Source organism: Hordeum vulgare, chromosome 4H, assembly GCF_904849725.1.
Source record: "Hordeum vulgare subsp. vulgare chromosome 4H, MorexV3_pseudomolecules_assembly, whole genome shotgun sequence".
Taxonomy (NCBI): domain Eukaryota; kingdom Viridiplantae; phylum Streptophyta; class Magnoliopsida; order Poales; family Poaceae; genus Hordeum; species Hordeum vulgare.
In genome coordinates, this window is record NC_058521.1 from 107,413,454 (window position 1) to 107,439,567 (window position 26,114).

Consider the following 26,114-nt stretch of genomic DNA (forward strand, 5'->3'; position numbering starts at 1 on the left):
CGGTTGGTAAGGATCGGGTTCCCGAATCGCGAGATGGGGACCCATCTTGCTTGAGGAACCACCATGATAGTTTCTCCTGAACATCTTCCTTTTCTGAAATTTTCAATGACTCTAAGGAAAAGTGAACAAGGCCAAACGAAACTCGTAGCAACTACTCCTTCAAGTGCCTACAGGCCATATCACGCATCAAAACTACTTGGGACCAGCTGAAATTGGCAGGCAAAGCTCAAGAACAGGGTCACCAAGGTAGCAAAAATACGCAATGAATAAGGCACTAGAGAAAAAACTAATTGGACCAATGAAGGAGTCACATACCAAGGAGCAATTTCCCCAAAACAGTTTGGTGAATGGAGCTTTGCACAAGGAGATCAAAAAATCGCAGCAAGAAGAGCAGGAACACGGGTTTGAGCTGCGGGATGATTTTTTCTGGAGGTAGGAGAAGGAGATGTGAGCTAGAATAAGTGGAGGGGGGACATGTGGGCCCCACAAGCCTGGTAGGCGCGACCAAGGGGGTGCCCGTGCCTCCAGGGCTTGTGGCCCACTGGTGCATCCCCCTGACTAGCTCTCCGTCTCGGAATTTTTCAAAAATTCCAGAAAAAATAATACTTGATTTTCACGACATTCGGAGAACTTTTATTTTTGGGGTATTTTCCTACGGGACGCAAAAAGCAGAAAACAGGGAAAACTAAACTAAATCTATCATTTTTCTTCTAAGCAACCAAAGGTAAAGGCTTGGAACAGAGGGTTGTGACTCCTCGATTCATCCATCCCATGGTCATCGAAAGAAATCCGTCAATGAGGTTGATCAAGTCTCCTTGACAAACTTTTTCGAATCGCATAAAAAAAGAACGGAGAATTTTTGAATAGTCACTAGGTTACCTCAATGGGGATGTGCATATCCCCAACAAGCAAATCATACTTCATCTTGATAGTAGGTATAGGGCATTCGAAGCTCCCAATAAGAATCGATGACGTTTTTTCGATAGCATTGATGCAATGTACTCGATATTGTTTCTTCGGAAAGTGCACCGTATTCTCATTACCATTGACCTGGAAAGTGACATTGCCTTTGTTGCAATCAATAATAGCCCCTACAGTGTTTAGAAAGGGTCTTCCAAGGATGACCGCCATGGCATCATCCTCGGAAATATCCAGAATAACAAAGTCTGTTAAGATAGTGACGTTAGCAACCACAACAGGGACATCCTCGCTAATGCCGATAGGGAAAGCAGTTGATTTGTCGGCCATTTGCAGAGAGATTTCAGTGGGTGTCAACTTATCTAGTTCAAGTCTACGATAAAGAGAAAGAGGCATAACACTAACACCGGCTCCAAGATCGCATAGAGGAGTTCTAACAAAGTTTCCTTCAATGGAGCAAGGTATAGTGGGCACTCCGGGATCACCTAGTTTCTTAGGAGTTCCACCCTTGACGGTGTAATTGGCAAGCATGGTGGAAATCTCAACCTCAGGTATCCTCCTCTTATTAATCACAATATCCTTCATGTACTTAGCATACGGAGACATTTTGAGCATATCTGTCAAACGCATTTGCAGAAAGACAGGTCTAATCATTTCAAGAAATCGCTCAAAATCCTCATCATCCTTTTTCTTGGATGCTTTGGGAGGAAAGGGCATGGGTTTCTGAACCCATGGTTCTCTTTCTTTACCATGCTTCCTAGAAAGGAAGTTGTTTTTATCGTATCTCTTGTTCTTAGGTTGTGGGTTATCAAGATCAACAGGTTCAATCTCCACATCCTTATCATTGCTAGGTTGAGCATCAATATGAACATCACTATCAATATTATCATTAGGCTCATGTTCATCACCAGATTGCGTTTCAGCATCAGAAACAGAGGCATCATTTGGATTCTCAGGTGTAACAGCAACAGGGTTGCTAGCATGCAAGTTCCTATCGTCTTTCTTCTTCTTCCTAGGATGACTAGGTGCATCAGTGCTAACTCCTTGAGAATCCTATTCAATTCTCTTAGGATGACCCTCACGGTACAAAGATTCCTAGGTCATTCTACCGCCTCTAGTGACGACTGTGACATAATTGTCATTCAACTCATTGAGCAAGTCATTTTGAGCCTTAAGTACTTGTTCTACTTGAGTAGTAACCATAGAGGCATGTTTACTCAAGAGCTTAAGATCATTGACGTTTATGTCCATGCAAGCACTTAAATGACTAAGCATACGAGCATTCTGTTCCAATTGTTTGCTAACATAATCATTGAAACTTTGTTGTTTGGCAACAAAGTTATCAAATTCATCCAGGCATAAGCTAGCAGGTTTATCAAAAGGAATATCACTCTCATTGAATCTACGAAGAGAATTTACCTCTACTACCTGTATCGGGTTATCAAGACCATGGATCTCTTCGATAGGTGGTAGATTTTTGACATCTTCAGATTGAATGCCTTTCTCTTTCATAGATTTCTTAGCTTCTTTCATATCTTCAGGACTAAGGAGTAGAATACCTCTTTTCTTAGGAGTTGGCTTCGGAGGTGGTTTGGGAATAGTCCAAGCATTCTCATTGCACAAGATATTATTCAATAGGACCTCAGCTTGTTCTACGGTTCGTTCCCTAAAACACAACCAGCACAACTATCTAGGTGGTCCTTAGAAGCATCGACTAGTCCATTATAGAAGATATCAAGTATTTCATTCTTCTCAAGAGGGTGATCGGGCAAAGCATTCAGTAGATGGACGAGCCTCCCCCAAGCTTGTGGGAGACTCTCTTCTTCAACTTGCGCAAAGTTGTATATTTCCTGCAAGGCAGCTTGCTTCTTATGGGAAGGGAAATATTTCTCAGAGAAGTAGTAGATCATATCCTGGGGACTACGCACACAACTAGGAGCAAGAGAAGTGAACCAAGTCTTAGCGTCATCCTTTAGCAAGAAAGGAAACAACTTAAGGATATAGTAGTGGCGGATCTTTTCCTCACTCGTGAATAGGGTGGCTATATCATGCAGTTTGGTAAGATGTGCTACAACCATTTTAGACTCATAACCGTGAAAGGGATCAGATTCGACCAGAGTGATTAACTCAGGGTCGACAAAGAATTCATAATCCTTATCGGTCACAAAGATAGGCGAAGTAGCAAACTTTGGGTCGTATTTCATCCTAGCGTTCAAAGATTTTTCTTTCCACTTACGCAGTAACTTCTGAACATCATAGTTATCCTTACAAGCAAGAAAGTCCTCGGTTATCTCTCCCTCCATAACATAACCCTCAGGCATATCTGGCAATTTATATCTAGGAGAGCTAGTTCCAACAGGTGAACTAGCAGGTTCTACTTCAATAATCTCAGCAGTTTCAGAAGTATCATCACATCTAGCAGCAACTCTAGCAATTTGTGCATCAAGGAATGCAACTAGTGTCAAAGCAGTATCAAGCAAAGCATCATCACAAGCATCATGGACAGCAGAAATAGCATCATCAAGCACATGTTACATATCAAAATTTCTAGCAGGAGGTGGTGTCGCAAACTTACTCATAACTGAAGGTGAATCAAGTGCAGAGCTAGATGGCAGTTCCTTACACGTCCTCGTAGTTGAGGGCAAGACTTTAGTTTTTGGATCTCTTGGATTCCTCATAGTGATCAGCAGACGTAAATCCCAAGTGACTCAGAGAATAGAGCTATGCCTCCCCGGCAACGGCGCCAAAAAATAGCACGTTGACGGGAGACTAATCTTGAGAATAATGCTATGCTTCCCCGGCAACGGTGCCAGAAAATAGTCTTGATAACCCACAAGTATAGGGGATCGCAACAGTTTTCGAGGGTAGAGTATTCAACCCAAATTTGTTGATTCGACACAAGGGGGAGCCAAATAATATTCTCAAGTATTAGCAGTTGAGTTGTCAATTCAGCCACACCTGAAAGACTTAGTATCTGCAGCAAAGTATCAGTAGCAAGGTCGTGATAGCAACAGTAGCAACAGCAACAGTAGTAGCAGTGACAACAATAGTGACAGAGTAACAGTAGCAGCAATGACAGTAGTAGCAACAAAGAAACGTAGAAAGGACCGGTAGGAAAAACTCATAGGCATTGGATCGGTGATGGATAATTATGCCGGATGATATTCATCATGCAACAGTTATAACATGGAGAGATAAGTAACTAGCTCCAGTTCGTCAATGTAATGTAGGCATGTATTCCGTATGTAGTCATACGTGCTTAGGGAAAAGAACTTGCATGGCATCTATTGTCCATCCCTCCCATGGCAGCGGGGTCCTAATGGAAACTACAGGATATTAAGGTTCTCCTTTTAATAGAGAACCAGACCAACGCATTAACACTTAGTGAATACATGAACTCCTCATACTATGGTCATCTCCGGGAGTGGTTCCGGCTATTGTCACTCCGGGGTTGCCGGGTCATAACACATAGTAGGTGACTACAACTTGCAAGATAGGATCAAGAATACACATATATTGGCAAGAACATAATAGGTTCAGATCTGAAATCATGGCACTCGGGCCCGAGTGACAAGCATTAAGCATGGCAAAGTAGTAGCAACATCAATCTCAGAACATAGTGGATACTAGGGATCAATCCCCGTCAAAACTAACTCGATTACATGACAGATCTCATCCAACCCATCACCGTCCAGCAAGCCTACGATGAGATTTCTCACGAACGGTGAAGAGCATCATGGAATTGGCGATGAAGGAAGGTTGGTAATGACGATGGCGACGATCTCCCCTCTCCGGAGCCCAAAACGGACTCCAGATCTGCCCTCCAGAGGAAGAACATGAGGTGGCGGCACCTCCGTATTGTAAAACGTGATGAACTCTTCTCCTTTATTTTTTTTCAAACCAAAGGGACTAACTAGAGCTGGAATTGGAGGCGGTGGAGCTCCGTGGGCCCCACAAGCCTGTCAGGCACGGCCAGGGGGGCTCGCGTCTGGTGGGCTTGTGGGCACCACGCTCCACTTCTCCGGTTGATTATTGTGCCAGTATTTTTTATATATTCCACAGAAAATCCCCGTAAATTTCTAGGTCATTCCGAGAACTTTTATTTCTGTGCAAAAACAACATCATGGCAATTCTGCTGAAAACATCGTTAGTCCAGGTTAGTTCCATTCAAATCATGCAAATTAGAGTCCAAAACAAGGGCAAAAGAGTTTGGAAAAGTAGATACGAGGGAGACGTATCAATGATCTCCAACAAGTCACTTGCACGCTCCATTGTTCTGGAGAACGGAGTCTTAGTCATCTTGCCCATGAGGCATGGTTCGCACGTGTCAAGTGATTCGAGATCAAGTGACTCCAAAAGCCCATCAGCATGGAGTTTCTTCATGCGCTTTACACCAATATGACCTAAGCGGCAGTGCCACAAAAAGGTGGCACTATCATTGTTAACTCTAAATCTTTTGGTCTCAATATTATGTATATGTGTGTCATCACAATCAAGATTCAATATGAACAAACCCCTCACATTGGGTGCATGACGATAAAGGATGTTACTCATAAAAATAGAACAACCATTATTCTATGACTTAAATGAGTAACCGTCTTGCAATAAACAAGCTCCAGATATAATGTTCATGCTTAACGGAGGCACTAAATAACAATTATTTAAGTTCATAACTAATCCTGATGGTAACTGAAGTGAGACTGTGCCGACGACGATTGCATCAACCTTGGAACCATTTCCCACGCACATCGTCACTTCATCCTTCGCCAGCCTTCGTTTATTCCACAGTTCCTGCTTCGAGTTGCAAATATGAGAAACAGAACTGGTATCAAATACCCAGGCACTACTAAGAGAGTTGGTTAGGTACACATCAATAACATGTATATCACATATATCTAGTTTGGCGTTGGCCGCCTTCTTATCAGCAAAATACTTGGGGCAGTTGCGCTTCCAGTGACTCATCCCCTTGCAATAATAGCACTCAGTTTCCGGCATAGGTCCAGCCTTGGCTTTCTTCATCGGAGGAGTAACAGCTTTGCCGCTCTTCTTGGAGTTACCCTTCTTGCATTCACCATCAACACTTGATGTTTTTTTTGGAGTTCTGACTCTACGACTTTCAGCATCACGAATAACTCGCCGGGTGACTTATTCATCCCTTGCGTGTTATAGTTCAATACAAAGCTCTTGTAGCTAGGTGGCAGTGATTGAAGAATTCTGTCAGTGATAGCCTCTTGCGGGAGTTCAATCCCCAGCTCAGCTAGACAATTTGAGTACCCAGACATTTTGAGCACATGTTCACCGACACATGAATTCTCCTCCATTTTGCAAGCATAGAATTTATCGGATGTCTCATACCTCTCAATCCGGGCATTCTTCTGAAAGATAAACTTCAACTCCTGGAACATCTCATATGCTCCATGTCGTTCAAAGCGTCGTTGAAGTCCCGGTTCTAAGCCATACAAGAACTACTGAATAGTCCTCCTTACGTGCTTGCCAAGCGTTCGAAACATCTTGATCAGACGTAGCGGGTGGTTCATCTCCTAACACTGCATCACGGACATAATTCTTTTTTCCCATCTTGTAGGATGAGTCTTAGATTACTAGTCTAGTCTACAAAGTTGCTACCATCATCTTTCAGCTTAGCTTTCTCTAGGAACGTATTGAAATTCAGGGTTGCTACTGCGTGAGCCATTGATCTACAACATAAAATATTGCAAAGTGGACTTATACTATGTTCAAGACAATTAGAGTTTAGCTAACCAAATTACAAATAAACTCCCACTCAAATAGACATCCCTCTAGTTACTTGAGTGTGGCATGGTCCAAATTCACTAACTCAAGTCCGATCATCACGTGAGTTGAGTGCAGTTTCAGTGGTAAACATCTCTATGTTAATCATATCAACTATACGATTCATGCTCAACCTTTCGGTCTCATGTGTTTCGAGGCCATGTCTGCACATGCTAGGCTCGTCAAGTTTAACCCGAGTGTTTCGCGTGTGCAACTGTTTTGCACCCATTGTATGTGAACGTTGAGTCTATCACACCCTATCATCATGTGGTGTCTCGAAACAACGAACTATCGCAACGGTACACAGTCGGGAAGAACACAATTTTATCTTGAAATTTAGTGAGTGATCACCTTATAATGCTACTGTCGTTCTAAGCAAGATAAGGTGCATAAAAGGATTAACATCACATGCAATTCATAAGTGACATGATATGGCCATGATCTTGTGCTTCTTGATCTCCATCACCAAAGCACTGGCATGATCTTCATCGTGACCGGCGCCACACCATGATCTCCGTCATCATGATCTCCATCATCGTGCCGCCATCGAGGTTGCCGTGCTATCTATGCTGTTATTACTAAAGCTACAACCTAGCAATATAGTAAACGCATCTGTAAACACAAACGTTAGTTTAAATACAATCCTATGGTTCTTGCCAGTTGCCGTACCATCGTCGTGCAAGTCGATAATTAACTATTACAACATGATCATCTCATACATCCAATATATCACATCATGTCTTTGGCCATATCACATCACATGCATACCCTGCAAAAACAAGTTAGACGTCCTCTAATTTGTTGTTGCATGTTTTACGTGGCTGCTATGGGTATCTAGTATGATCGCATCTTACTTACGCAAAACCAGAACGGAGGTGTGCAAATTGCTATTTAACCTCTCTCCAAGGACCGCTTCATTCAAATCAAATTCAACTAAAGTTGAAGAAACAGGCACTCGCCTGTCATCTTTATGCAACAAGTTGCATGTCGGTCGATGAAACCGGTCTCTCGTAAGCGTACGAGTAAGGTGGTCTGGGCCGCTTCAATCCCACAATACCGCCGAATCGAGAAAAGACTAAGTAGGGCAGCAAATCGAACATCAACGCCCACAAAAACATTTGTGTTCTACTCTAGATAACATCTACGCATGAACCTAGCTCATGATGCCACTGTTGGGGAACGTTGCATGGGAAACAAAAAAATTCCTACGCACACGAAGACCTATCATGGTGATGTTCATCTACGAGAGGGAGATCGGATCCACATACCCTTGTAGATCGCTAAGCGGGAAGCGTTAAGAAACGCGGCTGATGTAGTGGAACAACTTCGTGATTCAAATCACCGTCGTCCCATGATCTGTTCCGATCTAGCGCCGAACGGACGGCACCTCCGCGTTCAGCACACATACAGCTCGATGACGATCTTCACCTTCTTGATCCAGCAAGAGAGATGGGGAAGTAGATGAGTTCTCCGACAGCGTGACAGCGCGCCGGTGATGGTGATGATCTATTCCTGCAGGGCTCCGCCCGAGCTCTGCAGAAAACCGATCTAGAGGAAGAACTACGAAGTAGAGGTTTAGGGTTGCACGTGGCAAAGTTGTGTCTCAAAAACCCTAAAACCTCTAGTATATATAGGAGGAGGGGAGGGGCTAGCCTTGGGGCTAAAGAGAGCCCCTAGGGCGCCGACCGAGTGGAGGAGGAGGGGACTCCAACTCCAATTCGGTTTGGGGAAGGAGGAGTCCCCTCCTTCCTTCCCACCTCCCTCTTTGTTTTCTTTTTCTCCTTTGATTTTTCCTTTAGACGACATAGCCCTATTGGGCTAGCCTCACCAGCCCACCAAGGGATGGTGCGCCACCCATGGGCTATTGGGTTCTCTCCCGGGTGGGTGTCCCCCTCCTAGTAAAAACCCAGAACCCATTCGTCACTCTCGGTACACTGCCGGTAATGCCCGAAATCTTTCCGGAGGCCAAATGAAACAATCATATATATCAATCTTCCTTTCCGGACCATTACGGAGACCCTCCTGACGTCCGTGATCTCATCCAGGACTCCGAACAACCTTCGGTCACCAACACCTATCACTCAACTATACTGAAACGTCACCGAACCTTAAGTGTGCAGACCCTGCGGGTTCGAGAACTATGCAGACATGACCTGAGACACTCCCCGGTCTATATCCAATAGCGGGACCTGGATGTCCATATTGGATCCTACATATTCTACGAAGATCTTATCGGTTGAACCTCTGTGTCAAGGATTCATATAATCCCGTATATCATTCCCTTTCTCCTTTGGTATGTTACTTGCCCGAGATTTGATCGTTGGTATCCCTATACCTATTTCAATCTCATTACCAGCAAGTCTCTTTACTCGTTCCATAATACAAGATTCCATGACTAACATATTAGACACGTTGCTTGCAAGGCTTATATGTGATGTTGTATTACCGAGTGGGTCCCGACATACCTCTCCGTCACACGGAGTAACAAATCCCAGTCTTGATCCATGCTAACTCAACGGACACCTTCGGAGATACATGTAGAGCACATTTATAGTCACCTAGTAACGTTGTGATGTTTGATACACACAAGGTATTCCTCAGGTGTTAGTGAGTTACATGATCTCATGGTCACAGGAATGAATACTTGACACGCAGAAAACAATAGCAACAAAATGACACAATCATATGCTACGTTTATAGTTTGGGTCTTGTCCATCACATCATTCTCCTAATGATGTGATCGAGTAATCAAGTGACAACACTTGCGTATGGTCAGAAAACCTTAACCATCCTTGATCAACTGGCTAGTCAACTAGAGGCTTACTAGGGACATTGTTTTGTCTATGGATCCACACATGCATTTATGTCTTCATTCAATACAATTATTGCATGGATAATAAACGATTATCTTTAAACAGGAAATATAATAATAACTATTTTATCATTGCCTTTAGGGCATATTTCCAACTAATAGGGCCCTGAGTGTTGCGAGCACCGATGGCGACACCTCGTGCTGGAAGCGGCATCCCAGCACCTCCAAGGCATCCTTGGTGACATCTCTGCCATCCCGGACAATACTGAAGTTCCTACAGATGAGCTTCTCAGCCTCCACTACCACTTGGACAACAGCACGTCGATTCTTGGCGTTGGCAGTGGTGCAGTGCAAGGAGAACCCCATGTTGGCGTCGATGGTCACCTCTGCCATGGTCTTCCACTTGTTGATGCGGCGCGTGACCAACATCGATGGTGGTGCCACCAGCAGGGCCTCCGCTGGCTGCTCGAAGAAGGCATCAAGGCCATCATTACCCCCTGGTAGTCGGGGTGCTGGGAACGAGCGGCGAGGTGCACAACACAGGAGACTCCTCGAAGCTAGGAGAATGGGTCGTCGTAGCGGAGAGGCTAGCGGTCTGGAGCTCGGTCACTACCGCAGCGCAACGTTCATCCGAGCCCACTCGCATGCTCACTGGAGATGGCAACGATGGGAGGAAGGAAGTGGGAGACGAGGACCATGCGGCGTCAAGGGGATACATGCATGTAGGCGAGCCGCCGCGAGGGCTCCATGCTCGAATAGGAAAGGAGTCGTCCCGGGCATCTCTCCTCTGTGCCCGACACTCCCTTCATGGTCGTCGCGCCCTTCACGATGCTGCTCACCACCATGCTCCCGACGCTAGTCGCAGGACACGCAGGAGCGGCTTCGCCCGAACCACCTGGAGGCTCGACCCTCGAGCCCCTGCTCGCAGTCATAGCTATGTCGCGCTTCATCCTCATCATCATCGCGGCGGTAACGGCCGCCGTCGTTACACGGTGCTTCCTGCGGGTTCGCGGAGACGCGCTCGCCATCGTCCACTCCATGGTGCTAGAAGAACTCGTTGATATCTACATTTGCCCTTGGGTCGTCGTCGTTAGCACGGGAGAAGTCATCATGCAGCCCAAGGTGGACTAGCACGCGGTAGCGAAGGCGGCGCCTCCCCCGAACTAGCGCACCGCGCCAACAGTGACAGCTGCATCATCCGCGGGATGCAGTTCAGGCTTGTGGTTCAAGCCCAAATGCCCGGCGTCTTGGTGTCTTCCTTCCAGGTGGAGCGAGGCAGGATGTAGTCTAGCTCGATGTCGACGTCGATCACGCTGCTAATTTTGTCTTCGTGCCAGGCGTGCAAGGGGATGCCCTCTAGGCTGAGTTACACGTGGTGCAGGGGCGGGTCGAGGATTTGAAGTTTGTGTATTCAAAATATCAAACACTATTTTTTTAGTGTAAAGCTTTTATTGCCATGTATAACTGATTATGTCGCTATAATTTGCGTGGAAAATTGCAAATTCTTGTTTTCTTTAAATATTAATTTGCAAGTTCTCATTTCTAAACAATTCATAATTCGCTACAAACAAGTTCCTAATTTAAATTTATACTAAAATAGAGAGCCAACTAGCCAAGCTAACTTACTAACGTAACTCTGGCTAGTGCCCGATGGGGGTAGCTCAGCCTGCTTGGCAACAGGAGAATAAGATGACGATGCGTGCTAAGATTCGGCATGAGAAAGCGATCATTATTTTAATAGTCGAAGGATTTTAATGTATACATGTACCTGAATGCATCGAATTATTAATTAGATACGATTGAGCTTGTGGATCAGGATTTAGAAATGTAGCGAGCCTCCGATGCGGCAAATGCCTACTACTATCGAGTGCCGACTATAGAGATGGATTGAATATGGAGTGTGACTACGAGAGCCGAAGGATGGATGTTGCCGGATGGCAACCTCGCGCCGCTCGCCTGCCGGTGCCATCATGCGCGCGTGCGATTGGCCCTGTCGCCATGCCCTACAAACATGAACAGAATTAAGGATGGGAGGCTGCCAGCTTCTTGTGTGATCTGTTTTTTTAGTGAAGCTCTATGGGATCAATGGATGCGTGGCTTGTGCATGCAGGCTCTACACCTATTTGAGTTGGGCCATGTCGGGGCCAGTCTCTATTTTTTGGACTGAAATCCTTATCCAGCCTCCTTTCCTGTATTTATTTCATTTTCCTCCATACATACGCATGTTAAACACAGTATATACATGCAAAACAACCTGTGGTTGGATGGTTAGAGGGACTGTGGTATCCTGGTGCTTGCATTTATTCCTGGATTTATTTCAGGATTTCCGACGATACGCATTCAGTGGGAGGAGACGTTCCCGTCGACGATGAGGTGCCTACGGTGACTTCATAAATTTCAAGATGATATGCTCACTCAGTCTCTCGAAGGTGCTCATAGGGGTAGGGTGTGCATGTGTACGTTCATGGTGGGTATACGTGTAATGTCGGTCCGGGCCGCTTCATCCCACAATACCGCCGGAAAAGAATAAGACTAGTAGCGGCAAGCAATTGACAAATCATCGCCCATAACCTTTTGCGTTCTACTCATGCATAGAGTCTACGCATAAAAACCTGGCTCGGATGCCACTGTTGGGTAACGTAGCATAAATTCAAAATTTTCCTACGCCATATTCACATCTTCCTATGGAGAGACCAGCAACGAGAGAGGGGTGAGTGCATCTTCATACCTTTGAAGTTCGCTAAGCGGAAGCGTTACTAGAACGCGGTTGATGGAGTCGTACTCGCGGCGATTCAGATCGCGGTGTGATTCCGATCTAGTGCCGAACTACGGCACCTCCGCGTTCAACACACGTGCAGCCCGGTGACGTCTCCCGCACCTTGATCCAGCAAGGAGGAGGGAGAGGCTGGGGAAGATCTCCAACAGCACGACGATGTGGTGTCGATGGAGAGACGAGGTCTCCCGACACGGCTTCGCCAAGCACCGGCAGAGAGGAGGAGAAAGAAGAGCAGGGCTGCGCCGAGGGAGAGGGAAAACTGGTGTCTCCAACAGCCCAAAGTGCCCACTATATATAGGGGGAGGGAGGGGCTGCGCCCCCTTGAGGGTTTCCCTCTCCTGGGAGGGGCGGCAACCCTAGATGAGGGGCGGTGCGGCGGCCAGGAGGGGGAGGAGGGGTGGCGCACCCTTCTGGTGGGCCTTAAGCCCACCTGCGCTAGGGTTTCCCCCTTCTCCCCTCTTCTTGCGCCATGGGCTAAGTGTGGGGGCGCACCAGACCACCTAGGGGCTGGTTCCCTCCTGCACTTGGCCCATCTAGCCTCCCGGGGTCGGGGCCCCCTTTCGGTGGACCCCCGGGGCCACCTCCGGTGGTCCCGGTACGTTACCGGTGACGCCCGAAACACTTGCGGTGTCCGAAACCATCCGTCCTATATATCAATCTTTACCTTCGGACCATTCCGGAGCTGCTAGTGACGTCCGGGATCTCATCTGGGACTCCGAACAACTTTCGGTAACCTCGTATAACAATTCCCTATAACCCTAGCGTCATCGAACCTTAAGTGTGTAGACACTACGGGTTCGGGAGACAGGTAGACATGACCGAGACACCTCTCCGGCCAATAACCATCAGCGGGGTCTGGATACCCATGGTGGCTCCCACTTGCTCCACGATGATCTCATCGGATGAACCACGATGTCAAGGATTCAATCAATCCCGTATACAATTCCCTTTGTCTGTTGTTATAGAACTTGCCCGAGATTCGATCGTCGGTATACCTATACCTTGTTCAATCTCGTTACCAGTAAGTCTCTTTACTCATTCCGTAGCATGTCATTGTGTGACTAACTCCTTAGTCACATTGAGCTCATGATGATGTTCTACCGAGTGGGCCCAGAGATACCTCTCCGTCACACGGAGTGACAAATCCCGATCTCGATTCGTACCAACCCAACAGACACTTTCAGAGGTACCCGTAGTGCACCTTTATAGTCACCCAGTTACGTTGTGACGTTTGATACACCCAAAGCACTCCTACGGTATCCGGGAGTTGCACAATCTCACGGTCGAAGGAAAAGACACTTGACATTAGAAATGCTTTAGCATACGAACAATACGATCTAGTGCTACGCTTAGGATTGGGTCTTGTCCATCACATCATTCTCCCAATGATGTGACCCCGTTATCAATGACATCTAATGCCCATGACCAGGAAACCATGATCATCTATTGACTAACGAGCTAGCCAACTAGAGACTTGCTAGGGACACATTGTGATCTATTTATTCACACATGTATTGTTGTTTCCTGTTAATACAATTATAGCATGAACAATAGACGATTATCATGAACAAGGAAATATGATAATAACCATTTTATTATTGCCTCTAGGGCATATTTCCAACAGTTTCAGGAAGCCAACACTATGTTTGTCGGATGCATTTTGAGTGTCCTTGCTAACCGTTTGTGTGATGTGTACATGCACATACAAGATGGAAAGACACTGTGGGAGGCACTGAAGGCTCTATTCGGTGCTACAGATGCAAGCAGTGAATTGTACATCATGGAGAATTTTCACGACTACAAGATGGTTAATAACCGTTCTGTGGTTGAACAAGCTCATGAGATACAATGTATTGTGAAGGAACTGGAACTCCTTAAGTGTGATCAACCCGATAAATTTGTGGCTGGGTGCATTATTGCAAAGTTGCCTTCTTCATGGAAGAACTTTGCCACTTCTCTGAAACATAAGAGACCGGAGATATCAGTTGAAAATCTGATTGCATCTCTTGATGTTCAAGAGAAAGCTCGGGCTAAAGACACTACTGAGAAAGGAGGTGAGGTTCAACGTACTGCCAACATGGTACAAAGGTTCCCAAAGAACAAGAACAAAGGAAAGAACAAGCCTGTTTTCAACAAGCCTATAAAGACTACTACCTTCAAGAAGAAGAAGTTCAACAAGGCTGAGCTAGAGTGCTACGCCTGCGGGAAGCTCGGACACTTTTCCAAGGAATGCCTAGATCGCGCATACTGCAGAGGGAAAACCAGCTCCAAGACAGTCAACATGGTGACCGCTAGCAATACTGATGGGTATGGTAATTTACCTATTGTGCTTTCAGTATTTCAATAATCTTCATGGTGGATTGATTCAGGAGCTAACTTTCATGTGTGTGCTGACGTCTCTTTGTTTACTTCTTATCAGGTCGCAAGGGATTCTTCCGTCCTAATGGGGAATGGGTCGCATGCTTCTGTTCGTGGCATTGGCACGGTGGATCTGAAGTTTACTTCGGGAAAGATCGTCCAACTAAGGAACGTGCAACATGTCCATACTATGAACAAGAATCTAGTTAGCGGCTCCCTTCTATGTCGAGATGGGTTTAAGGTAGTTTTAGAGTCAAATAAATTAGTCGTGTCGAGATTTGGACAATTTATAGGTAAAGGCTATGAGTGTGGAGGCTTGTTCCGCTTTTCCCTTTCAGATTTCTGCAATAAGTCAGTAAACCAAATATGTGCTAGTATTAATGATGATACAAGTGTTTGGCATTCTCATTTGTGTCATATTAATTTTGGTTTAATGTCTCGACTATCCAGTATGAGTTTAATTCCTAATTTCACACTTGCCAAAGGTTCTAAGTGCCATAGTTGTGTGCAATCAAAGCAACCTCGAAAGCCTCACACGGCCGCCGAAGAGAGAAACTTGGCACCTCCAGAACTCATACATTCTGATCTATGTGAGATGAATGGTGTATTGACAAAAGGTGGAAAGAAATATTTCATGACTTTGATTGATGACACGACTAGATTTTGCTATGTTTATTTGTTGCAAACTAAAGATGAAGCTCTCGATTACTTTAATATCTATAAAGCAGAAGTTGAAAATCAACTAGAGAGAAAGATCAAGCGTCTTAGGTCGGATCGTGGTGGAGAATATTTTTCCAAAGTTTTTGATGAATTTTGTGAGGAACATGGTATTATTCATGAGAGGACGCCTCCCCATTCGCCCAAATCAAACGGGATTGCCGAGAGGAAAAACCGCACGTTGACTGACTTGGTGAACGCCATGATAGACACTGCTGGTATATCTAAGGCATGGTGGGGGAGGCTTTGTTGATTGTATGTCATGTCCTAAATAGAGTTCCTAACAAAAATAAAGATAAAACCCCTTATGAAGAGTGGGTTGGGAGAAAATCATCACTTTCTTATTTGCGCACTTGGGGATGTTTGGCAAAGGTCAATATTCCTATCCCCAAGAAACGCAAACTTGGACCAAAGACAGTGGATTGTGTTTTTCTGGGTTATGCTGAGCGGAGCATTGCTTATAGATTTTTAGTAGTTAAATCAGAGGTTCCTAATATGCATGTAGATACTGTCATGGAATCTCGTGATGCAACATTTTTTGAGAATATGTTTCCTATGAAAGATATGCATAGCATTGCTAGATTTTCTTCTGAGTTAAATTCTAAATCTAGTACACTTGATGATTATATTGAACAAACACCCGAGGAAGTCCATGAGAAGGATAACGATGAAGCTCCTGTAAGGAGCAAGAGACAAAGGGTTGCAAAATCCTTTGGTGATGATTTCATTGTATACCTTGTGGATGATACTCCCAAGTCTATTGAAGAGTCATTGGCGTATCCAGATGTAGATGATTGGAAAGAAGTTGTTCATAATGAGATGGACTCAATTCTTTCTAATGGAACTTGGGAGTTAACTGAACGACCTTATGGTTGTAAACCTGTGGGTTGTAAATGGGTGTTCAAAAAGAAGTTAAGGCTTGATGGTACTATTGATAAGTACAAGGCGCGACTTGTGGCCAAGGGCTACACTTAGAAAGAAGGCGAATATTACTTTGACACCTATTCACCTGTTGCTTGAATAACCACCATTCGGGTGCTACTTTCCCTGGCTGCCTCTTATGGTCTGATCATTCATCAAATGGATGTAAAGACAGCTTTCCTAAATGGAGAGTTGGAAGAGGAAATTTATATGGATCAGCCTGGTGGGTTTGTGGTAAAAGGAGAAGAGAAAAAGGTGTGCAAGTTGCTAAAATCTTTGTATGGTCTGAACAAGCACCTAAGCAATGGCATGAGAAGTTTGAAAGAACTTTGACCCATGCGGGATTTGTCATTAATGAGGCTGATAGGTGTGTCTACTATCGCCATGGTGGAGGAAATAGTGTCATATTATGTTTGTATGTGGAGGACATATTGATCTTTGGTACAAACATTGTTGTGATCAATGAGGTCAAGACTTTCCTATCAAAGAGTTTTGACATGAAAGATCTGGGAGAAGCCGATGCGATCCTAAACATCAAACTTATTAAGGATGAGAGTGGGATTACTCTAATGCAATCTCACTATGCTGAGAAGGTCTTGAGCCGTTTCGGCTTTATGGATCAAGATGGGAATGGGCCGGCCCGGACCTGGCCTTGGACTTGGCCCCATGGCCTCAAAGCCAATTTCAGTGGCCAGGGGTCGACCCATTCTGACAAAATCACGTGGCCTCATCGGCCCATTGGGTATCCCAGGGCCAACCCAAAATTCAGCTAGAACTGCATAGTTGAGCCAGATGCGTCCTTGTTTCAGGAATGCTTGTTGAGGTAGAGCGTCTTTCCATTGGGCTGGATGCGGAAGGGGGCGACCTCCTCGGACGCGCCATAGCCGACGGAGGACCAGCCAGGCCCGCCATTGAGCCAGAGGATGAGCGGCATGACGGGCCCGGCCGCCGGGGCTGCCTCGATGAGCCAGTAGAAGAGCGTGTGGCCGCGGGCCTGGTTGACCGTGACGTAGACTGAGTACTGCGAGAAGTCCATGTTGGACGGCTGCCCTGGGAGCTCCCGGATCCTGTAGCCCTCCTGGTCGGCCAGCGCTGCGGTGGCTGGCAATGACATCGACGCCCACACTAGCAGCGCCAGCAGCGCCGCGAGCCATCGGCTGGTGGTGGAGTGGAGGAAGCGGGCAGTGGAGCTGAGCTTACAAGCACGTAGCTTGCTTGCAGTTGCATAGTATGCAAACACTCGTGTTGCCGCTGCTGACAAAAGCTTAGCTATAAGATACTAGGGTTGCTTGCATGGATTTCAGCGGGAGATTTGATTTTCTGATCCTTACGCCATGACAGCTAGCTGAGGGGCCTCGGCTGGGCTGGGTCCCCAACGATAAAGAAATGGGGAGGAGGCGTGTGTGTGAATGGAGGAGGCATGTGTGTGAATGGAGGCGGAAGGAAGAAGATGAGGCTGGGCACATGGGGCTGGAGCCTTGAAGGGAAATGTGTGATGGTGGTGACACTAGCAGTGGAAGTGGTGGGAGGTAGCCGGGCAACGTGATCAAATTACTGGGTCGACCCGTGTAGTCCATTGGGTCGCACGGTGCCGGCTCTAGTGACCCATTTATGTTTCAGGTCCAACCCACCTGACCCATTGGCCTCGACAAATTGGGTCGGGTTAGTGACCCAGGGGGCCGACCCGACCCATTCCCATCTTGATTTATGGATAGCAAGCCTTCTCCAACACCTTATGATCCCAGCGTGACAGTTAGAAAGAACAAGAAAGAAACGAGAGAGAAATTAAGATACTCTCAAATTGTCGGTTCACTCATGTACCTAGCTAGCGCTACAAGACCAGGCATCTGTTTTGCTGTGAGCAAACTGAGTAGGTTCATGTCCAACCCGGGTAATGATCATTGGCATGCACTAGAAAGGGTCTTGCACTATCTGAGAGGTACTATGAGTTATGGAATTCACTATTCATGGCACCCCGCTGTGCTAGAAGGATATAGGGATTCAAATTGGATCTCTGATGTTGATGTACTCTACGCTACAAGTGGGTGTGTATTTACTCATGGAGGTGGTGCAGTGTCATGGAGGTCTTGCAAGCAAACCATATTGACAAGGTCAACTATGAAAGCAGAACTAACTGCGTTGGACACAACCACTGTAAAGGCAGAATGGCTGCGTGAACTCTTGATGGACTTGCTGTGGTTGAAAAACATGTACCGGCTATTCTTATGAATTGTGACAACCAAACGGTTATCGCTAAAGAGAATAATTCTAAGGATAACGCGAAGTCATCAAGACACGTGAAGAGACGTTTAAAATCTGTCAGGAAGTTGAGAAACTCCGGAGTAATAACTGTTACGTATATTCAAACAGGCAAAAACCTGGCAGATCCTTTTATAAAGGGACTATCACGCAATGTGATAGATAGTGCATCTAGGGAGATGGGTATGAGACCCATAGACGTTACACCATACTAGTAACGCAACCTTTGTGATCGAAGATCCCGTGAATTACGACCTGGGAAGAACAAGCTATTGGTTAACAGAGGAGAGTAATAAGTGACCGTCTCTAAGTGAAGATGCAAAACTCTCAGAGTTGTAAGGCTTAAGTACTGTTAGGCAGGTTGGCAACATGCCTTAATGTGATTCTATTGGCTATTATAGCAAAGATGTTGTCCTACAGAACAATCTTGAAACAACACACCTATATGAGCTCCGATTGTAAAACGTCGCAATCTAGGAGATTTGGGTAATGTCTAGTAAGCTCACGAAGAGACCAAGGAGTACGACGTATATGCTCCAAACCACGGGATAGCCTACTGGCAGCCAGGTACTGGTTAAGACTTTGAGTGAAATCTGTTCACACAAAACTAGCAATTCAAGGCATAGTCCATTGTCAAGTTGTGGATGGATGTAGCTTAAAGTTCTAGGTAGAAGTTCAACTTAACAGTCTCTACTGAAACACTGGTATATTAAATAAGTGCAGAGACAAGACAAATCTTTAAATGGATATTTGAGATCTGGTGGGGGATTGTTAAAATTAAATGGGCTTGGCCCATCTACAAAATTCTGAAATCTCAAATTGAGCCCATGAATAAAATGGCAAGTGGTGGTGTGATGGTGCTAAAGTTTAGTCTCATACCGCTAGTAGAGGAAGTGTTGGACCTCTTTATATAGTGAGTTCTCCCCACTACTCTAAGTATGTGTTGAGAAGAGAAAGGGGAGAACCACACGCGCGCTCGTTCGCCTCGCCGGGCCGGGTGGCGCGTACGTGCGACATGCGCGTGAATGGTCCGCTAAATTCGGGGCGCGGCTACCTTTTTATCGTTTTAATTTTTTTATGTCTTGACAGATATACTTATTCGGTAAGTATACGATTTAGAAATACGGAATGGCGCCACCGCCATGCCCATGGCCGGCCTTGAGCGCGGGTCTCCGAGCCACGGCATCAATGCATCGCGGTAGGAGCGGGTCGGAAGAGCATGCGATGACACGGATGGCTCGGTGAAGAGGCGACACGAAGAAGTGCCGGTCGCTGCAGGGGCGCCGTAGTCCGGCGAGCAGGGGCGGACGGCCACGCCAAATGAAAATTTTGAAAGTGTTGTCCATATACGTGGTCTCCATCTGGATTTTGGGGCATATACGTGGTTTCCAATGAATTGACGCGTGTTCCTTTCTACCTTTGGTTTCTTTATGATTTTAAATGATGGTTTCATACCCTTTTTGTTGTCCAACGGTCGGGTTGGTGCACTATTTATGTGTACCAGACAGTACCTCACGTATTATAACGGAATGATAGTGTAATAAACGGTTTGAAAGAAAGGGACACGTAATGGACCCCAAACTCATTTGAGCTTGGTAAACAGTAAATTTTAAAAAAAACATCATACATTTAAAAAATTTAAATTTTTTTTGAGCAACATTGACAAAAGGTTTAAATTCATGCAAAACTTTGGTCTTAAATAACATTCCTATAAAATGCGACAAAAAAGCGAAATCGATAAAGTGTGCATTTTTAAAGCATTGATTTTGTTTTCTTTATCACACCATATAGAAATGTTATTTCATGTCAAAAAAAATTCTTACACTTAGAACTTTTATCAATGTTGCTCACACAAAAAATTCAAAAAATTTCAGGTATATTTTATTTTATTTCGATTTTATTGTTTACTGAGCTCATTTGAGCTCCGGAGCAGAAGGTAATGCCATTCTAATGTAAAAATAAGACAATAAGCTAGACATACCCAAAAATCAACCAAAAACGACGTCAAGGACCCATATGTACCAAGCAAAAAGAAAAAAAAAACGGCCAGTACCTCTTTGCTTTCTGATGCAAAAACAAACAACAGAGGAACACACAGACTTTTCAATTGGCGCGGCGCGCTAGGAAGAAGAGGGAGCATTTCCTTAAAAAAAGGAAAAAGAGGGAGCATGTAACTCCCGGTATACTTCAGTTCAGATGTTTAGACAACGAGTCATCGATGAGAAGGTGATTATTGAAAACGAATGGAAATTCAAAATGATAATTTAGTTCAGGACAATCGAGAATAGATATTCCTTTAGTTCCCTTTACTTGTTTTGTTGGGAGTGGCCCAAAAGAATGCTACTGGTACGTAAAGAATCGTTACATTACGTACAGCTCCGGTGCTATACATGATCGGACCACTAGTTATTCATCCGGTTACAGATTGCACCAAAGAATCTCAAACCAAAACCGAACACATTCCTTCAGTGCCATGGGGCGTAACTGAAATGCAAACCTACGTTCCTAGACAAACGCGATGGAAATATTAAGAACATCAGAAAAAAATGGTAGTAGTAGGAACTGTACTAATATCAGTGCTGTTGCTTGCGTCCAAAGAACCAATCGTCATCATCAGTTGATCGCCCGATGCCTCGTCAGTGACACAGCAGCAGTAGTGCCATGCATGCATGCGTCCTCGATCTTCTAGTAATCTGCCATGGTCAGCAGCTCACTTACCAGTGCTCGCCAGCGGCATGGCGGCTTCCGGCGTGCATCTGCTTCAGCTTGGTGAGCTCCTTCCTCCTCTTCCTCGCCTCCGCCGCCGTCGCCGCCTTCTCTCTACCGTTAAGCGCGACCTGCAGCCCCAGTGCCCCCACCACGCCGCTGCCACTTTGGTAAGCATTGGGACCGGCGGTGGGGCTCTTCTTGTCGACAGCATCGATGGCGAGGGTCAGCGAGCAAGGGTCGTCGTCGGTGTCCTCCCCGGCCGTCCCGCTGCCGGTCGGCTCCTGGAACGGCTGCACGTAGGCCGGGGGCGAGCCGCGGGGGTCGGTGGCAGCGGCGACGACGGGGTAGTACCACGCGCAGGCCGGCGGGACGCAGAGCGGCGGTGGGGCGTGTCCCGCCATGCCAGCCAGGTTGCCGCCATGCTCGTACACCCCCGGCCCGCACGGGGGCCAGGAGCCCCATACATAGGGCACAGGCATGGAAGTTGGCGGCGCGCTGTACAGAAAGCTTGGCTGCGGCGGCGTCTGCGGCGGGGTGGCCTCCGCGCTCTGTGCGGGCGGCGCGATGTCCATGGGCGTGAACGCCGGTGCAGACGACGGCTTCTTCTTGGTCGTCTTGGCCACCTGCGAAGACAGGCAAAAAGTTACCCGAGTCAGCACTTGCACTTACTTTGCGTGTGACAAGCTGAGGCACGAAAAAAGATTCCGCATGTTGTTCCACAGTACGTAGCGAGAAAAGAAGTGTTTCGTCTGCCGAACGCATGTTGTTTAATTATTATTTGCGCCTGAAACGCTCCCCGGAAGAGCTAGCCAGCTGCCCGCCGACTGGTGAAACGTGCAACCATCATATTCAACGAATTTCACTGTTTCCAGATCTGTCAAAAGATGAGGAAAAACATAGAAGAATCGTTCAGAGGAACCACTGTTGCTGCGTGCAACTTCTCATCTCGACTGGTTGCTGCATGCCATTGCCATGCCATCAACATTTTTTTGTATGCTGGCTCACCCCCACCGTACGTCGACATGGCGAGGCACGCATGTGTTTGCACCGATGGATCACCTTTTCAAAAAGAAAAATCCAAATAATATTCAAACGGACTGCTCCCGTTTCTTGATTTAGAGAAAGCCGCGACGAAATTAGCCGAGATTCTATGAGCATCCTGCTGGTTTGATCCGGTGCACCGTACTCGCCACCGCATGCATGGAAATTTCGCGAAGGGGGGCGCGCCCGGCTAGGTCGCCTCCGAGTTTATCCAGATCGATCTGAAGTCTAGCGATACTCTTTGGCTGGTTGCCCAACCGTGGATCGTCACCTGTCCGTCAATGATGCACCGAGCTACGACTACGTACGTACACATGGCTAGCTGCGACCTGCACGAGCACGCCCAAACCCGTGCCGCAATCTTCCACCGGATGGATTCCGATCGCGGAACCGACTAGACCGACCACCCGGCTGGACAGATATGCCGACGCATCAGCAACGTTGGCACACACGCATGTGTTCGTGCCGAGAAAGAAAGCACATACCGAAAGAAGCAAAAGACAAATATAGAAGCAATGAGGGGCACATAAGTAGTATATTATTGTCCGAACATCACTGTCAGAGCAAAATGTAAATAATGTACAGACATCAGCGACTGACAGGCTCCTGGTTTGACCATAATTAGTAACGAGCATACTAAGGCGTACTGCAGCGATGACTGGTACTGTAGTCCTCTCGCGGGGGAACAACTGGAGCTGGATTGGAACATAATAGGTTCCCTTGTGGGATTTCTTTTCTTTCCTTTGGCCTAACAATGGTAGTAGGAGCAGTACTAATAATGGACGGGGAAAAGGATATTAAAGGAAGGAAAGCGAAAGCGATAGATGATGTGCCTGTTGTTTCAGCTGCTTGTTGGTCTCCTTGAGCGTCAGGTACTGTTCCAGCACCATGTCCTTCTCCTGCACCAGTTAATGGTTATTAAGCAACTTGATGTTGATCGTCGGATCTGGCATTTCAACATCTTCCAAGAATAGACATGATGGTGCTTAATTAGAGTACCTTCTTCATGTTCTCGTTCTGCGACGCTAAATCCGCGACTTTTCTCGCCAGTTCGTCTCGGATCGCCTGGACACGACGACAGGGTGCGAATCGTATCAGAATTAGACATGGTTGACAGGTGCCACGGCTGCTGTGGTGGTGGTAGGAGTAATAAATTTGCACAATTAATCACCTGGCGGCGGAGGATGGTTTGCCGGGCGGACTCCCGGTTGGCTAGCACGCGCCGCAGCCGCTTCGCCTCTTTCTCCGCCTGCAATGTTTCGTCGGTTGCCGGTTCAGAGTTCAGACGACGCCCCGGTGGATGGAGGTGTAGGTTGATCGATGCAACGTACTACTAGTAAGTGAGCGAGTTAATTACCTCGGTGAGCGTGTGCCGCGGTCTGCTGAGGCCGTATCCCGTCACGGCGGCGGACGACTGCGGCGGTTGCTGCCCGGCGCCGCTGGAGCTGCTGGAGCATGGGGAGGACTGGATGCCGACGTTGCCCAGCTCAAGGCTCAGCCTCGTGCTCGCCAGCTCCTCATCCTCTGCCTCCATCGCCGCCTGCTAACCCACCCACGGCCGGCCAAATCAACCCAAATCCTTCCAAACCGAAATCCAAAACAGGGCCAGCCAGCCAGCAAACCGGCGAAATCGATTACTACCTGGGCTTCTGGGGCGGCGGCGGCGTGGTGCGCCGGGAGCGGGCGGTCGGCGGCCGCTCCGGCCCCCGCCATGTCGGCCAGCGCCATGGCGGCGCGGAGCTCGACGTCGACGCTGGCGCCCCTGCGCCGACATTGCGCCTGGTGGCCGCCGTCGCTGCTGCTGCCGTGATCAGTCGGCATGGGGGGGGGGGGGGGGGGGGGCGCGGGGATGAGATCTCGAGCGCAAGGCGGAGAGCGGTGCCAAGCGAGAGTAGGGCGGGGCCCCTGCCCCCGCTTTAAATATCCTCTCCCCGGAGGCGGCGCGAGGGCCTCGGACAGGTGGTACCGTGCACCGGCGCCTCTGCGGAGCATCTGGCCCGTCCGGCGCGGCCACGTCGCGCGTATGCACAGGGGGTCCTCTATTCCCTCCACGCAGCAGCGGGCGCCGAGACACGTGGAGCCGCCGCGTGCAGCGCCCAGCATGCAGCGCGCGGGACGGCTCGTGGAACGAGGAGGCGGGTTGCGGGCCCCGGGGGCCAGCGGGAGCCCCCTCGTCGACGTGGACCGCGCAGCGGCACACGTGGCCCGGGCCGGAGCAAGGTGACTCGTCGCCGGGATGGGATGGGATGGAGATGGAGGAGCCCACAGGTCAGCAGGCCGGAGCAGCCGCCGCGTGTGAAGCCGGACGGGCGAGCGCCGGTGAGCGGAAGTGCCTAGAAGACCACGCAACTGGAGCCTTTGGCTGCGGTCGGAGCTGCATCGCACGCACGGGCAAAGCCAAAGCCAAAGCCTGTCAGATCTACTCCTATGCATGCATGCATGGTACGAGCACGGTTTTTGTTTCTCGTCCCAGTCTGCTCTGTTTTGGTGTGCCGATGCGAAGTATTGCTTCCTAATTAAGAAAAGATGATGTTCCCGTTTTCTTACACAGCAGCTAGCTAGCTAAAGGCCCTGTTTCGATCCCAGTGCTAGAGCTAGTTTGAGCTAGTTGGAGCTGAACTAACTCTCAAAGCATCCAAACACATGTGTTAGTTTCAGTTAAATGGAAACTAACCCACCTAAAAAACTATCTCTGAGATGAGGTGCCAATTGAAGCTAGTTATGGTGGACTCATAAAAAAAACTTTTTTTAGCCACACCGAATCCCTCCTCCTGTATCTTATCTCCCCCCATCTCCCCCTCTCCTCCGGCACCCACTCGTCACCACCGCCGGCCGCGCTCCCCCTGCCGGCCACGTTCGCCACCGCCGGCCACGCTCCCCCTGCCAACCGCGCTCGCCACCGCCGGCCGCGTTCGCCACCGCCGGCCGTGCTCGCCCCTGCAGGCCGCCGCAGCCCGCCCCGTCCCCGCTCACCACCAACGCCGCCACGTCCTCCTCCCGCATCAATTCGCCACCGCCGGCCGCGCTCGCCCCTGCAGGCCGCCGCAGCCCGCCCCCGCCGGCCGCCGCAGCCCGCCCCCACCCCCGCCCCGGCCGCGCTCACCACCAACGCCGCCACGTCCTCCTCCCGCATCCACTCGCCACCGCCGGCCGCGCTCGCCCCTGCCGGCCACCTCCGTCTCGTCCCGTCCAGAGCGCCCCAGGCCCCGCACCAGGCCGCCCAGGTTATGTCATTTGTGAGCTGATGGAGGCCACACAAGAGCTGGCCACAACAAATCCTGCTTAAAAAAGACACATGATTGAAAAAGATGCATTTATTGTCAAACTAACCTTTAGATCCAAACACCACCAAAGGCTAGAGTTAGTTTATGGTTAAACTAAAGTTAGAAACTAACTCTAACCTCTAGCCCTGTTAGAGTATCCAAACAGGGCCAAAGAGCTACGTCGATCGTGTTGGAGTGTGGCGACCGGCGGAGGTCGGCTCTACTCGACTCACGCAATTGGGCTGTGTCGTTTTTGGTGCATGTGGTTGCTTTCGTTTCTACTACCTTAATTTGGTTCTCTCGCGGTCACAGCTGAGCTCATGCTAGCAAAGTATCTACACGTATTCCAATTTCAGGTGTTTGTATATGATTATATATAGGAGATTATATGTTATATTTCTTTGGAGATTTTTCCCATGCTAGAATTGACTCTTCTAGATTGAACTATGGAATCTTAACTATGTTGCCTAATAAATATCAAGATGCTAAAATGCTTTAGATGATAGACGTATTTGCATAAACATGCTAGTTTCAAGTTTTTCTTTACCCT

At 47.7% G+C, this 26,114-nt stretch overlaps 2 protein-coding genes across 2 annotated transcripts; both read right to left on the minus strand.

Annotated features, from left to right (window-relative positions):
- Positions 1-20,801: 20,801 nt before the first annotated feature.
- LOC123446216 lies at positions 20,802-22,722 on the minus strand. Its single transcript, XM_045122891.1, has one exon. The coding sequence runs from the start codon at positions 21,830-21,832 to the stop codon at positions 21,266-21,268; it is 567 nt and encodes a 188-aa protein (XP_044978826.1). The 5' UTR covers positions 21,833-22,722; the 3' UTR covers positions 20,802-21,265.
- Positions 22,723-22,810: 88 nt separating this feature from the next.
- On the minus strand, positions 22,811-24,123 carry LOC123446215 (light-inducible protein CPRF2-like). Its single transcript, XM_045122890.1, has 5 exons — positions 23,943-24,123; positions 23,659-23,841; positions 23,473-23,550; positions 23,301-23,366; positions 22,811-23,200 (listed from the first exon to the last, which is right to left on the minus strand). The coding sequence occupies exons 1-5, from the start codon at positions 24,120-24,122 to the stop codon at positions 23,099-23,101; spliced, it is 609 nt and encodes a 202-aa protein (XP_044978825.1). The 5' UTR covers position 24,123; the 3' UTR covers positions 22,811-23,098.
- Positions 24,124-26,114: the final 1,991 nt, after the last annotated feature.